Genomic DNA, 17,434 nt, shown 5'->3' on the forward strand with positions numbered 1-17,434 from the left:
CCTAACCCCCAAGGTAAATGATAAGTCAAATGACCAAAATTCATCTGAAAAGGTAGTTGCGTGGGTGAGGCATGCAGCGTTGCGTGGGTTTAGACCTCACACTCGCAAATGATGATGAAATGCTATTGCCTCATTCTTCCACTACTGCACCCTACTACCTTAGATTCCCTTGGTCCCCTTCACTCCTTACATTATTCAAAATGGACCAATCATCTTCAAGCATCAAAATAGATCGTCCAAACCCATCTTCAAGAGCCAAAGACCCATCCAACTCTTCAACACATCAAACCCAATTATTAAAAATGGATCCACAAAGCTCAAAAACTCATCATAAGTGCATAAAGACCAGCAAAAAGCTACATTGCAACCGCAATGAGACTCCAAAAAGCTACAAAATAGGTTATGCAAAAGATAAGGTACCCGATACGGTCCAAAATAAAGAAGGGATAGGATATGCAATGCAATAACAACAACAAAAGACTAAAAATGATAATATGAACTACATAAAAAAAGTAAAAAACAAACTATCAACTCAACCCAGGCTTAAACCTTACTTGTCCTCAAGTAAGAACAAGACTAAAATGAGCTCGGGATGAGCTAAACTAAAAAGGAAGAAGAAAGGATACCATAGAACTTGGTCTAATTTTGTCAACATGGTTAGTCGGTCTTGTATGGATCCTACTTGTCTTCCAAATGTTACCCACTTTAGAGTCATAAACCACATTCTCGAACAAATTGAATGGATAATAGAACCCATTTGAATGAGGCGTTCTATAGAGTGTACATGACAAAGGAAACTGGGGGATGTGCCCAGTGGGGGCACTCTAAATTCATCAACGCATACCATAATGCATGAAGGAAATACGTATCTCTATACACTTTGATTCGTACATTGGTTAGGCCAAATTTTATCAAAATGAAACATGGTTTGCAGCATAACCTTCAGGATAAACATCTAGCTTCAGGGCTTTCTCCCTTGTACTATCCTTTACATTCTATCGTCCCACCGTTATTGCGTTTTCTCACCAAAATCAAAAAGAAGATTACAACTAAATTTAAGAAATAGACACAAGACAACCTAAATCTTCACTCTCGAACTTTAGTTTTCGGCCTTCATTCTTCTTATTTATCTCCTCTTTTCTTTCATTTTTTTAACTAAGGAGAGAAAGCTTGAACTTGGATTCTTATTCTTCTTTTTGTGTTGTTTCTTATCTTTATTTTTTCTTTGTTTTCGTTGTTTTTCTGTTTCTATTTTTCTTTGTTTCATTTCTTTGAATATTATTTTATTCCCTATTTTTTCTTTCTTTTCCAATTTTCTTCATTTTTTTGTTTGTTTTCTTCTTGTCTTTCTTCTTTGAAGGTCTAAGGAATTTCACCATAAAACATAAGACTCCAATATTACTATGAAAATGAGTCATAGATAGAGGCTAATACGAACACCTAATGATCATTGACAATGTGTCAAGATCTACTATAAATGGGTGGGGTATAACTCAAAAAATGGGTGTTACCTAAAAAAACTATGGTCCCAAAAATGCAAATCGGGGGACCCACCTCATAATTCATCAAGCACCTCAATGTAAGGTGTGATGAACATACCCTATTTAACTATCTAATACATAAACATATAAAAAATGACATGTCACAAAAAGGTGGTGAGAATCTATCTATGCAAGGCTCGGGCAAGAATTGGGAGTATAAAGGGGTATTCTCCTCCTCACCGAGATGTGATTCATCTATGTCTTCAAAATACTATATCAAGCTAATCTTTACTTTCACACATCGTCCTCACTAACCACTTCCATCCGCATATAGACCTAATTAAAGCCATGCATCTAACCCCCCACACAAGTAGTCTCAAAGTGGTATGTGAAGCTCAAAGTGTGTCTCTTTTGTCCAACACAAGGAATTCCATATCAAGACCCAGGACCAATCTATGATTCGATACTTATGACTCGGCGCTATGGTACCTGTAAGGATGAGAAGCAAAGAGAGAAGAAAAATGCATGAAATCCTAAGCTATAATGCAACTAACAAGTATGAAAATTTGATAAGAAGAAAAAACAATATTCAATACTTTTGAAAATTTTATGCAATTTATTTGAATGACGTAAATGAATTACTCTAAATGCAACTATATACAATCTAAATGAAAACAAAATAAAGAATAAAAATACCTCACCCTAAGCTTAAAATTAAGCATTGTCCTCAATGCTTAGGATGGGAATAATATAAAGATCATACTGGGTCAAGGTGGTGGAGGTCACGGTGAGGAGTACGGAAACAACACCAGGGTTACACACCGATATATGGGTGAAGAGTGTGAATCGCGCAAGGTTACGTGGGTGGAGGATCGGGTCGCACAAGTTTGCATGGGTACCCGCGCATGGTTGCATGAGTGAGGGGGAAGGCGCACAAGTTTGCACGTATGGATAGCTAGGGCATTCAAATCTGTGCGGGTGGTGAGCAGGGGCATGCAAACATACGTGTGTTGAGAGTTAGGCGCATAAATCTATCTTGGTAGACATTTGGGCGCGTAAACCTGTGCAAGTGGGGAGGCTAGCCTTTCAATGACATCAGTAGGAAACTCAATTTGGAACTTTTTGAGTTGGAGTTTACGCAGGTGGACACCTGGGGCATGCACGATTGCACCGGTGGACACCCAGGGCGCGTAAAATGCAAAATTTTGACAATTTTCGCTCAAGTTCCCCCCATAATCCCAGTTTTCTCCCAAGCTTCACCAAAATCATTTCTAATGCACTTGATGCTTTAGTTTTGACCAATTTGATTCCTAGAAACATCCAAACTTAAAGCGGTGTTTATTTATTCACAATGCATTTATTTATTGTCATTACTAAGACATAATCCCGCTTCTTTTAATCTACAAAAAGCAGGGTTTCCAATGTTACGTTGTCGAATTCCTCTATGTCAATTCCCTCATAAAATGGTTTCAAACAATATCCATTCACTTTGAAGATTTGATTCGTGTCCAAACTCTTAATTTTAACCGCACCATGACCAAATACTTTTACAACAATAAAATGCTTGTGCCATCGAGATCACAATTTTCCCAGAAATAGCTTTATGCGTGAATGATAGAGAAGAACCTTTTGACCCGGAACAAAGTGTTTCCAGGTGATTAAGAAAAAACATTATACTAAAGTTTTTATATTTAAGTTTTTTCCATAAAACTTTTCAATATTGGCATATGTAGTCCTTATAACTTTATAATTTACAGAAAAGGTCCATGTTTGGTTTTTTTTTTACAAAAACAGTCCCTATGTTTAACATTTGTGTTTTGCTTCTATATAGAAAATAAATTACAAAAATTATCCCTATAATTTACAAAAAAGCTCCTCATGCATTTTTTACATGAATAGTTTATGTGTTTAAAAAAGATATAAAAATAGCTTGTACCTAATACAAAATTTGCAAATTACTCCCCCACATAGTATATTGTTATATCCGTCTCTTCATTTTTAGTTTTCACACTTTGTCCACATAAGTTTTATATATTTTTATGTTTTCTCCCTACACTTTCGTAGTTACGCAATTTCGGTTCGTGTCCCCACTTTGGGGACCGGATTTCTAATTTAGAATATTTAACCAAGAAAATTCGAGATATATCCAAAAAAGAGGGTTGGTTTAAAGAAAATAACCAAGAAAAAACGGATTTTAGAAAATGACCAAAGGATCCGCAGAGCACCCTCTGCAGATCTCTCTACAGCTTTGCGGATCCCTCTATAGCTCTGCGGAATGTGGGTTTTTTAATTTTTTTTTTCATTTTTTTTTGCGTTCATTTTCGTTTATTAATATTAGTTTTTAATTTTTTTTAAATACACTAATACCTTATGTGATTATTATGTAAAAAATTTGACAAAAAAAGGTTAAAAATAATGAAATGTTTTATGTAATACGTTTGCTATCAGTGCATATAAATAACCTAATTAAAATTATACAAATATTCCATGTTTTTTTATAGGTTACAAAACATACACTAGAAAACATAAACATACATCGTTCATAATAAACATACTATGAAATAAACTTCATTCATTCAAATCGAACCACGAAAACTTTGATTTGTTTTCGTATTTCGTCCATGGGTTTTCTGTTGCTTGTGTCCCTAGGTTTACTGTCGCTTGCGTCCATTGGTTATCTGGCTGTTGCTGCCATTGGTACTCGGTGCAACCCTGTCATTGGTTTTGTGGCTCTTCCTGCGGTCGGTATTCGGTCCCTTGCGTCCATTGGTTATGTGGCTCCTGCTGCCATTGATGTTCAGTCTGTTGTGTCCATTGGTTGTCTGGCTGCTGCTACCATTGATGTTCATTCTGTTGTGTCCATTGGTTGTCTGGCCGTTGCTGCCATTGATGTCCGGTATGTTGCGTCCATTGGTTCTATGGATCATGATGTCATTAGTTTTCGGTCGCTTGCGTCGGTTCCTCTTCTTTGGCTTTTGTCCCACTCCCTGATGCCCCAATACATTTTTTTACTTTTACTTTGGTTATTTGGAACGATTTCCTTACGCGTCCTTGCATTATGAGCTGTGTTATGGCATCTACTACACCTTCTTATTTTTGGTTCCTCACCTTGAGAGGGAATACGATTGGTGTTTTTTGGTCTACCAGCTTGACGTATTTCCATCACAGGAGGGTTAACAACCATAAGGTCATCCGAAACCTCCCAATCACTAAGTTCTGAAAGCGAGTATACGGCCTGCTCATACGTTCTTCGATATGTTTCAATTTTATAAGCATCTATAGCCATATGTCAACAATGATCAATTTTCAAGTGCGTTAAAATCATTATCACATGACCACATGACAAACCAGTTAGTTTTCAATATTTGCAAGAACAAGTCTTTTCCCTCAAATTCACTATGCCACCACTTTTGAAGTAATGCACTTGATATGTTGTATTGTCAACACCGGATACCGACCATCCTTGAATCCCATCTTTATTTTTTTTAACCATATCTCTAGCCCACTTCGTAAGTATTGTTGTACATTTTTGTCTGTTAAAACAAACATATATTATTATATATGACATTTATCATATAATTTAAAAATAAACATAATCATACGTGCAGCCATCCGCTGTTTGTAAAACCATTTCTGCATAAGTGTGTGAAAGAACTCAAAAAGTGGTAATATAGGCAACTTCCTTGCTTTATTTCATACACATTCATGGACTCCGCACTATTTGAGGTCATATAATCATACCTCGTGGTAGGGCAATACGCTTTGGTCCATTTCTCATGTGGAATTTGACTGAGATATGTCGCTACATCATCTCTTATATTATGAAGTCTCCCCCAATATAATTCAAACTCAGTGGTTTTGTAAGCGCTTACCAGCTTCCAAAACAAAATTGTTGTTTTTTTTGTTTTTTCCAAGGGTGTGGACTATGTTTCCTATTAGATGAAAAGCACACAATCCATGTTGAGCATTTGGAAAAACATTTTGAATACTTACAGCAATTGTGGATGCCCTATCTATGACCATTGTCAGACCTTCCACATCACCAATGCATTCATGTAGTTTTTCAAGAAACCATGTCCAAGAATCTGTAGTCTCTTTTGGGCAAATTCCATACCCAATAGGCAAGATCTAATTGTTGCCATCCATGGTCACTACATGCAAGATGGCGCCTTTGTATTTTCCCTTCAAATGAGCACTATCCATAATAATAACTTTTCTTACAACACTCTCTGAAAGCACGTATCTGCAACAACAATATAAAAACCATTAATATATCAACAATATAATTTGTTTATAAACATTTAAAAAAAAATAACAAATATATTTAAAAATATATTACCGCGCATCCAATAGTGAAAAAGCAATACTCAAAATGATCCTCTGAATCAGTTTTTATGTACGCCACAGTACCAGGATTATGTTTCTTCAGACTGTGAAAATAAACTGGAAGTTTGGAGAAACTTTCTTCGGGGGTCCCCATCATCAATCCGAGAGCAAATTCTCTAGCATGCCATGCTTGTGAATAACTCATATTTATTTGTAGCAAAGCATTCATACCTGTAATTATATCTTTAGGCTTCTAAACTCTCAAACTTCCTTGACCCATAATGTCATGTATTATGGTTCCCACAACTTCGCTATTTGCTTGCCTATGATTTGGATGTATAAGCAATGAAGAACATGTATGTTCGTCATTAAACGTCTTAATTTCAAACATTTATGTTCCTTTAATGAGAGATGCGTATAAACGCCAATGACAATTTTCTTGCATACAAACAACCCGATACCAAGATTTTGAAGATTTTTCAACCTTTATCTGAAACTTTTCTCTAACAGCTTTCAATTTAACAGCAAACGCTAGCTCTTTTTTGGTGTTGTAGGTTTGATTGACAATTAATTTATCATTCGGACCTAAACTGTGAAATGGTCCAGGTTCAAGAATAGGTTCTGGACAATCAGGAATAGAAGGAATACAACACCATGGATTAAAAGCAGTTTTCTGTTTCGTGTACTCATCATCCGACCACCCTTCATTTGATTTTTCCTAAAATCTTTGATCATCAACTTTAGGAACTTCTCCAAACTCGAACAAATTATGACGTTGTAATTTAGTCATGCTCACTTTTGCTTCTTTATCATTATCTGATACAAAAGTATCATTATTAGATACAAACTTATCAGTAACCGAAACTTTTTTTTTCATAACCCATTGGTACTTCATATCCTCTTCCCCTTGAACGGTTTCCATCACATTGGCTTTCTATACGACCTCTATTAGTTTTGTTGGATTAAAGTGGTTATTAACCACTGCTTGTTCTTCAGCTTCTTCACCTACCATCATTAAATACAAATGCACTGTCTTCTTTGATTTAGACATTACATGTCTCAATTGAAATACATCAGTTTTATCTCCAAGCTCTATGACATACCCTAACTCCGGGTGCTTAAAAGACAAACATATATGACTATTTAGCACACCTGCCTTAGTTCTAACTATTTGTAATAACATTTCATGGTCAATGTTAGGAGGAAGATTTAAACCATAGTTATTCACATTATTTCTAACGTAAACCTCATCTCCATTAACTAACTGCCAAGACCCTCCCATACACAAAATAATAAAACTCATTTTACAAATCACTCTCCACAAACACAATGAAAAAACAACTTGTATTGGTAATTGAAACTCACAAACTCACAAAAACCCACTAAAATACGTCTATAACTTTTATAACTGATCCGCAGAGGTGTATACTGATCCGCATAGGTGTACACAGATCCGCAGAGGTGTAAATTGATCCGCAGAGGTGTACACAGATCCGCAGATGTATACACTGATCCGCTGATAACAGTTCTGTGGATTTCCAAACAGTTTTGTGGACTGATATTAAATATAAGTTCATTATTTTTAACCTTTTTTGTCAAATTTTTTACATAAATATAAGGTATTAGTGTATTAAAAAAATTAATATTAATAAACGAAAACAAAAAATAGAAAAAACGAAAAAATAAAAATTAAAAAACTCAAGATCCGTAGAGGTGTTTCGGTTCCTCAAAGGCAAACGTATTACATAAAACATTTCATTATTTTTAATATTTTTTTGTAGAATTTTTTACATAATAATCATATAAGGTACTAATGTATTTAAAAAAAATACTAATAAATGAAAATGAACGCAAAAAAAACGAAAAAAAAATTATAAAAAAATCAAAAAAATAAAGATTCTGCAGAGCATTTAATGAATCCGCAGAGGGTACTCTACGGATCCTTTGGTCATTTTCCAAAATAGGTTTTTCCTTGATTATTTATTGTCCGAATTTTCTCTATTTAACCTTCTTTTTAACGGCACAATTATGATCTCGAAAGCCTTTAAATGGTTTCGCTTTTAAATAAAATTAAAGTTTGAGTTACTCTCTTGTAAATAAAATATGATCCAATATAAGATTTTTAAATTCAAAGAAAATTTTATGAGTTGCATGGATGCGACCCTACTACTTTACAAATACCACAAGGTTATAGGACTTTGTCTTTGTGTATGCTATGCCACATGGGCTTTGGGTCGATATAAACCCTAAGCCACATGGATGTATGAGTTATTGTAACCTATACCTTTTACCTTTTTGCAAAAAAGAAATAAATATAAAAAAAATTCAAATGAGCATGGGCTAATATAACTTTATCTTGAACTTCAAAAATATTTTACTAAAAGATTAATGAAATAAAAATGTTGTTACCTAAACCAAAGTTGATTTCTGATGATTAAATTTTTTATTAGTTAAGAATTTATAAAATGCTAAAAAAACAAATTAAAAAGAAAAAACAATTTTCCTATTAAATGATTGAACCTATATATACTTTATTCAATAATATATAATGCCAAATGGAAAGTACTATTTGATCCACTCAAACTAATCATTGCAATATGCTACCATAATGTTGGAGCATGTTTTACACGTAAATGTATTTATACTATTTTGCGGTTATGATTAAATTCATATGTGATATCTCTATATTAATAAAAGAGTAGTTTTTTTTTGCCATGTGTTATCATATTAGACCTCTTAATTAATGTGTTGTCACTTGTCAATCTATTAGTTCTCTATTTTAAATTTATTAGACATCATCATTAATGTGATGTTATTTGTCAATGTAATTATCCTATATTTTAAATTTTATATTATTGTTTTCATTAATTCACAAATAAAAAATGTCTAATATATATTAAAAATTAATTTTACATATTTATTTGAATCAACAATAATAATTTCATATAACTAATAAAAACATCTCTTAATTAATAATTTATTTAAAATAATTGATTAATAATTTTGAGTTTTTACTATAAAAGTTTAATTAATTTTATAACCGTGGTTTCCACGTGCTATAAACTAGTTTATAAATAAAAAAGTCCTGAAATTATGCAAATAACTCTCAGAGGTGTTACCGCTCAAACCACAAATCTAATACATCAAGTGATCAAACAATTATACTAGAAATTCATTTTGGATATTTCATTTTGTTTCGTTTGTCTTTTAATTTTTAAATATAATAACCTAAAAGTTCAGTATTCTAGAAACCAAATCTTTAATCATTTTCGAAAATTCGTTTTTTCTCTTTCGGTTATTTCTGCATTTTTTTGCACACAACAAATATTTTTATATATTTTTACAATCATAACATAACCATTCCCAAATGTAAATTTCTATTCTTCGATCACAAACTACACCAATATCATCATATCCAATTAGTTATGCTATCAAATGTCACCGCATATATGTCGGGAAACATCAAAAAGAAAATGAGAGACTACAAAGTCTAGTAAAAACATGTTGATAAGTGGATGCAAAAAATATAGTAGTGAATGTCATTCTCGCATTGATAACCACATGATGGGAGATCCCTTGATCAAACCATCAAAGCAGGAATGAGAAAATCAACACACCTTATTATTGTTGGTGTTCGGGCGACTACATTATGATCGGAGCTACTGGCCCCAACTAGTCACAAGGCTACCGGACCCTTAAAAATGTGACCCAACATCACAATTCACACCTAAACTATATAATCAATTATATGTGGACCCCGGTACTAGCATGCATGAATGAGAACATGAAATAACCAAACCAATAAGGTGTTTTTGAAAAATATGACCAAGGAAATTGAAGTTTAACAAAATGATCAAACTTTTCTCACATTTCTCAGAGAAGGTCTCTAAGGAAGTCTTTTTGGCTCTGCAGAAACGTATAAACTCTGAGGAACTGATGTGGCAAGGGTAAAATTGTAAAAATACATAAATAAAATATAAAAAAAATCATTGAGGATTGGGAAAGCCTTTGCTGCGGAAAACAAGCTTGTTGGCAGCGGAAGAAAGATGGACGATCGATCGGAATCAGAAACGGTCGACGGTGAGGAGGAGAGGAGATCAAAATGGTGTGGAGATCTCAATAACAACAACTAAATGAAGACGTTTTAGCAGATGACAATGGAACCCTACGTTTAAAAAGGTTTTTTTGTCATAGTGTGTTAGTTTAAATGGTTAAATTGAATAAATTAACACATGGCTATCGAACGAGTAATTTGAAGTGTTTTATAGCAAAATTCATCAAAAAAAAAACAAAAACAAAGATTTCAGCAAAGATCAATTCCTCAGAGAGTAGAACAGATCTACAGAGGGATGCTCTGTGGATCTGCAAAGGGATGCTTTGTGGATCCGCAGTGCCTTTGTGGAAATGTGGTATTTAAAAAAAATCCAAAAAATGGTTTTTCCAATTTCTATATCAATTAATATTTTTTTGAATTCTACAGAGGGAGACACATTTCCCAAGAACACGTACCAATTATGTACAGAAGTCTGGGTTCCGCAGAGCCAAAAAGATTTCCTCAGAGACCCTCTCTGACTCAGAGGCCCTCTCTAAGGAAAGATCAGTCATTTTGTGAAAGTTCAATTACCTTGGTTATATTTTTCAAACACCTCCCATTTTTCGGTTATTTCATGAATTTTCCCTTTATGAATTGGCATGTAAACAGGTTCGTACTTCATACAAGGTTCTATCTATCTTGGGTGGTAATAATGTCGGATTCGGGCTGACGGGTCACGGGTTGGCGGGTCTGAATGCATCAACCATTACAAGAACCATATAATTATTCATGTCACCAAAAGGCTTGAAGGAGTGGTGTCCAATTTTGTACATTGCCACATTAGTTGTTTGATATCCACCTTACTATTGTTTGTGATTAACCGGGATAAATAATTGGAACTTACTTGTGAGCTAAGAGGCTTTATAATTTGTACTATAAATATATGTTTGGGTATGTGCAGAGTGCACTATTAGAATAGAAGAGGAATAGTATTATTTAGATTCTATGAGGTGCTAAAGTGTAAATAGACAAACCCTTGTATCTATATATAATTATGTACAATGAGAAGGATCGGCGATTTTGGAGCGTAATCTATTATGGTATCAGAGCGGTTCTGATTTCCCGCTCACCACCTCCCTCCAAACCCTAAACGTCGCAAGAACCTTCTTCCTCCAGTCGGCAGTCCTTCTTTGTCTCTATTCATCTCTCTATCCTTTTATCTCTACCATGGAGAAGTTACACCGTGCTGCAACAGTCACCAACATCAAGAATTTTATTCCAATCATTCTAGAGATGGAAAACGCTCAATACGCGTCATGGGCAGAACTATTCAAAATTCATTGCCAGGCATTTCAAGCCATCGATCACATCCTTCCAAACGAGGTGCCAACTTCGGGAAAGCCAACCTCTGGAACAGATGCCGCCAAATACAAAACAACCACTTCTACACCCGATGCTTCTTGGTCAAGATTAGATGCTATAGTACTCCAATGGATTTATGGTCCATTTTCTACTGACTTACTTCACACCATACTCAAGCCAGGTTCCACAGCCGCTCAAGCATGGACAGCCCTAGCCAATATATTTCAGGACAATGCTAACTCCAGGGCTCTCTTCCTTCAAACCAAACTGACAAATAAAAAACTAGCATCCTTTCCAAACGTGAGTGCTTACTGTCAAGAAATTAAAGTATTGGCAGATCAATTAGCCAATGTCAATGCCCCTGTACCTGGTCAAACTCTTGTTCTCCATCTCATTGTCGGACTCACAGACCAGTTTGATGGAGTAGCAACTTTTCTACAATAGCAAGACCCTCTTTCGGATTTCTATACAGCCCGGTCCAAACTTATTATGGAAGAGGCCAGAAAAGCGAATCAGATCAGCCCCAACACATCTTTCTTAGTTGTTGCTAGACCCACTACTACCACCACCGGAAAACATCCAACCACTACTGCTCTTCACACCGCTACTGGATACTCACCGTCACAGCAACCTGCTCCCGATTCTCAGCATAACCATCAGCATGGCAGAGGATATTCTGAATCAACACCTCGTGGACGTGGCAGGGGCAGTCATGGTCGAGGTCGCGGACACGGTCGGGGTCGAAGTGGCAACTTTCATGGTCATCATTTTTATTTGCAGCAGTGGAATTCTAATCCATATCAAAATTGGCAACAATGGTCTCCTCCACCATGCCCCTATCCGACCGCACCTCCTTCTCGTCCTCTACGCCCTGGTACACCCGGTTCGGGTATTCTTGGTGCTCCTCCTACTCATGCGTATGCTGCTTCAGAAAAATATTATACGCCCACCAACTTTGAGCAAGCCTTGCACACTATGACCTTGAACCCAGATCAAAACTGGTATCTCGACACCGGGGCTACAAATCACATGACTCATTCGATAGGTACACTCTCCTCTTATATCAATAATAGCATTCCAAACCATATTGTTATTGGAAACGGTTTCAAAATACCTATCAACGGGACGGGACACACGACACTTTCCCCACCTCTTCCACCTCTCAAAATAAACAATGCTCTCGTTGCTCCGCATCTTATTAAAAATCTTTTATCTGTTCGTCGCCTTACAACAGATAATCATATTGCCATTGAATTTGACCCTTTTGGTTTTCTTGTTAAGGACTTACAGACCAAGATTACTATCCTTCGATGTGATAGCACCGGAGACCTCTACCTGCTCTCTCTACCAACAGCTCGTACCATTCCTTCCACTTTTGCAGCTCTCTCTCAAGACTTATGGCATCAACGTCTAGGCCATCCTGGCGTTTCTTTATTACATATTTTGAATAAGCATAAGTCTATCTCTGTTTCTAAATTTTCAGATTCAAAAATATGTCAAACTTGTGTTTTTGGGAAACATATTAAATTGCCATTTAACGACTCCTTGTCTACTACAATGCTCCCATTTGATATTATACACAAATTTTTTGTGGACATATCCTATTACAAATAAATCATCTGTCTTCTCTATCTTTTCTTCTTTTCACCGTCTCATCAAAACACAATTCAATCGCGCTATCAAAACTTTTCAATGTGATAATGGAATAGAATACAATAACAAAATGTTTCATGATTTTTGTACCACAAATGGCATGTTATTTCGTTTCTCTTGTCCACACACTTCCTCTCAAAACGGTAAGGCCGAACGCAAAATTCGTTCTATTAATAACATCCTTCGTACTCTTCTCACTCATGCTTCCGTCCCTCCCATCTTTTGGCATCATGCTTTACAAATGGCTACTTAAGTCTTGAATATACTTCCAAGCAAGACCAAAAAAAATCAAACACCCACCTCACTACTCTATCACAAACACCCCTCCTATTCTCATCTTCGAACATTCATTTGTCTCTGTTACCCACTCCTTCCTTCTTCTTCTATCCACAAACTTCAAAACCGGTCAACTTCAAGTGTTTTTCTAGGGTATCCTGTAACTCCTGTGTTTATGGGCTTGTCATTAATGTTGATGTAATAGTCTAGGTTAACCTTTGTAACCCGTTTTGAGATAATAGAAGTGTATTATGTGTTTTGTGCTTAATTGTGTGTCTTAATGTAATTAAGAATAAAAATAAGCGTCAAAATAAAATATTAGATAAAGCTGATATCTATGTATAATGTTGTAGTAGTTGAAACGAGGTTTCCGAATATATAAAGAATGCCAAAATACGAGTTATAACGAATAAGTTATGACATGTTGAAATTTTGCGACAGAACCGGCAACGCTGAATGACGTAAAAAGTGAAATTTACGTTAGAGTGATATTTAGCCTTAGTGATCTAAACGAAAGTCGTAGAGTTCATTAAACCGAGAGCGTGCATAAAAAGAACGCCCAAATCTAACTTTGTATGAGGAAGTTATGATTTTTCTAAGTTTCGACTTAGCAGTATGCAACCCAAATACTCGATTTGAGACCGAGCGGTTTTTAGCCGAAACAATCTAAACGAGAATCGAAGATCTCGTTAATAGTAGTAAAACGATAAAAAGATAGGCGAAAACGGACGTCGGATGAAGAAGTTATGAATTTATAATGAAACTTTCCTGTCCCGGCCTACTAAAAATAAATAATAAAAATAAAGTCAAAATTAGCCGACAGAGTCTAAACAAAAGTTGTAGAGCGTAGTCTCACCTACATGTGGATATAAAGAACGTCAAAAACGGAGTTCGTATGAGGAAGATATGAATTTTTTAGGTTTATTAAATATTTTCGATATTTAATTTAAATATAAAATAACCGATATTATCCAGGGGGAGTCAGCGATCCTATCCTCATTACGCCCAGCGTAAATCGAAGTTCCAGCCCCTTATAAAAGGATGTCGAGGGCATCCGAGTTCTTTGCTCATTTCTTCCCTTTCTCTTGCGTTTTTGCATCGTTTTTCGTGCAACAATTATCCCAAAGCCCCGGTATCATTCCCGAGCCCCGAAGCAAGTCCCGAAGCCCCGAAGATCCCGAGAATTAAGATTCCCGAGCCGAAGCTCTGCCCGCGAGGAGCCCGGTTTTTGTGAAGATCTTCCAAATCTACCGAAGAATACTACTTCTACAAGTCGTAGTGATGTCTGATCATATTCTGATCAAGTGAGTGTGTAGTTACTTTCTTCTAACGCATAACTATGAAGTATTTTATACGAAATACGTGTTATGTGTATATTTTGTTGTTATATGTGTGAATGTATATTCACTTTCTTCTATCTCATAGATATGATTTATTCTCCATGAAGTACGTGTTATGTGTGTGTGCCTCATCTGTTATGTGGAATATGTATTGATCGAACATGCTATACTGGTTTTAAACTATGTATAAAAATATATATTTTTATCTACTAATATGTTGGGTAGAACATGGGTAGATAGTTGATGTGTGATAAACAGATGAGAGGCCTCGATGTTGTTGTTGTTGATCTAGTTATTCAGCAGAGTATGGATAACGACCACAGACTCTTTCTAGACAGTCTTGTGGAACACTAGCAGGTTCATAACCTGTAGGTGTTGTGAACGATGTGTTCACCGGTGTACTCTATCCCCCTCATGGTTGCCTTTAGGATATCTATTGTTGAGGAAACGCCTTAGCAGTAATGTCCGTCCTGATGAAAATCCTAGATTAGGTCCCTTGAGATAGATGTTGTTTTAGGGACATAAAGTGCGGATAACGGGAATGGGTAATCGGGTTATTGTTGGTTGGTGAAATTAAATATAATTATTTATTGTGGGCTGAAAACCCTATATGCTCACCAGGCTCCCAAGCCTGACCCACTCAGTTTTATTTGTATTACAGGAAGTGGCGCAAGGGCATAAGATGGATGAATCATCGAGTTGTTTTGTTTACAAGTCTGTATATGTATATATTTGTTGAATGACTTGTAATGTTATCGTTTATGCTTTATGGTCTGTATCGGAACATGACATCCCGAGTTTTTATTATATAATGAAAAGGCATCTCTTGATGAAATGCTTTGATAAATAATATTTTATCATAATTTGTTTTGGGAACAAATTCCGCAACTCTTTTAAATCAAAATGATTTACTCTGAAATTAATTTAAAAAAAGCATAAATGAAATCGGTCTTTTCTGGTCGTGATTTTAGGGATGTCACATATCCCTCCAATCGTTGAGGGTACAAATGCTATGATCTATCTTCCCGTAAAGTACTTCTCTCTTGTCATGTCATCTTTGAAGAAAATGTTTTCCCCTTCCAATCTATCCACTCTGCTCCTCCAAAATATGATTTCCTCCACTCTCAACTTTCCTCTAAATCTCACCCATCTTTGTGGGAATCAGTCGCTCCTACCACTACCACCCCTTCTCCTCTTTCGACAAACTCAAGCCCAACTCCTTCCCCTTCCCCTCGTAGTCCTACGACTAATTCCTCCATTACAAATTATTGTCCAATCAGTCCTCCAACCACTACTACCATCCCCTTATCCTCAACCAATCAGTCAAACCCAACAACAATAGCCTCCCCCCCCCACTTCAAACTTGTAGCCGATGCCCCAAACCAACACAACCCGCTCCACCCTCAACCGACTCTACACCACCTCCTTCAGCCAACGCCCCACCACCACCAACCCGCACAATGACAACACGTAGCATGACAGGCATTACCAAAACCAAACTTCCCTTTAATCTAAACACCATTTCCACCACCACCTTTGAACCGTTATCCCGCAACACACATGACGCATTAGCCAATCCTGTTTGGAACTGTGCCATGACATATGAGTTTAATGCTCTTATTGACAATAAGACGTGGGAGCTTGTACCCCGACAACATGACATGAATCTAATTCGCTATATGTGGATATTCAAACATAAAACTAAATTGGATGGCTCACTTGAATGCTATAAAGCACGTTTAGTTTGTGATGGTAGGTCTCAACAAATTGGGGTGGATTGTCATGAAACGTTTAGTCCCGTAGTAAAGCCTGCTACCATCCGTACGGTCCTTACCATTTCTTTATTTAACAGGTGGGAGATTAATCAACTCGATGTAAAGAATGCATGTCTCCATGGCTATTTATCTGAGACAGTGTATATGTATCAACCGTTGGGCTTTCGTGATTCCCGTTTTCCACATCACGTGTGTTGACTGAAAAAATCTCTATACGGGCTCAAACAGGCGTCGAGGGCTTGGTACCAACGATTCACAGATTATGTAACCACCTTGGGTTTTCACCACAGCTCATGTGACCATTCTCTGTTCATTTATCGCAACGGGCAGGAGACTGATGGGTTTTGGCCATATGAACATTCCTATGTGCACTTACAAACCCTAATGCTTGGATCTAGGTTTCTCTAATTAAACATGCATTGGATCCAAGACTTGTAACAGCTAATAGAGTATAAGAACAATAAAAAATCAGAGTTAGAAGCTTACCTTGAAACACTTGTTTGATCTTCTTGTTCTTGGAGCTTTAGAGTCACAAATGTCACTCCTCTAATGGCTTACAAACACCAACTAGCAAGAGGATGATTTGAGAGAGAGGATAGGGAATAGAAATCGGCCAGGGTTTCTTTGCTTTAGCAGAGGTGCCGATTTCCCTTGCCCCAAGGGTCTATTTATACTTGTAAGGCTCTTAGGGTTTCACCCTTAAACCCTAATTGGATAACTTTTACTCAAAGCAATCCAAATCCTTTCCAAGATAAGCCCTTGGACGATTTGTGGCTTATCCCAAGCCCTAGAAATTGTCCAACCCTATCCATGAAGGATTTACAGCCCAAAGTGTAACTATCAAACAATTTACAGTTTATACCCTCTTATTTAATTAATCTCTTTAAATCACCAAATTAATTCTAATTAATTTTATGACTTATATTAATCAAATAACAATATTATTATTCCTTATATTATTCTCATAATATATTAATAATATTTATTCTCTCATAATAAATCATCCTGTCAAGTTGCTGAGGTGAAGGCAACCCAAAAGGACCATGCACAATCGGGTCAAATACTTGCCAAATATAGTTGTAGCCTTAGACACTATTCCAACAGTCTCCCACTTGGATAAGTCTAGTAACTATATGCACAAGTACAATTCGATTTGCAATCGTAACTCTCAAAGACGCTGTCAAACTC

General features: G+C 36.2%; 1 protein-coding gene across 1 annotated transcript; it reads left to right on the forward strand.

Annotated features, from left to right (window-relative positions):
• Positions 1-11,067: 11,067 nt before the first annotated feature.
• LOC111921080 (uncharacterized) lies at positions 11,068-11,646 on the forward strand. Its single transcript, XM_023916672.2, has one exon. It carries the CDS (start codon positions 11,068-11,070, stop codon positions 11,644-11,646), a length of 579 nt encoding a protein of 192 aa, XP_023772440.2.
• Positions 11,647-17,434: the final 5,788 nt, after the last annotated feature.

This window comes from Lactuca sativa, chromosome 9 (assembly GCF_002870075.4).
Source record: "Lactuca sativa cultivar Salinas chromosome 9, Lsat_Salinas_v11, whole genome shotgun sequence".
Lineage (NCBI taxonomy): Eukaryota > Viridiplantae > Streptophyta > Magnoliopsida > Asterales > Asteraceae > Lactuca > Lactuca sativa.

What these genes read in the sequence shown, in the direction of transcription:
- LOC111921080 (XM_023916672.2), top strand. Translation starts at nt 11,068, where the DNA reads ATGGAGAAGTTACACCGTGCTGCAACAGTCACCAACATCAAGAATTTT.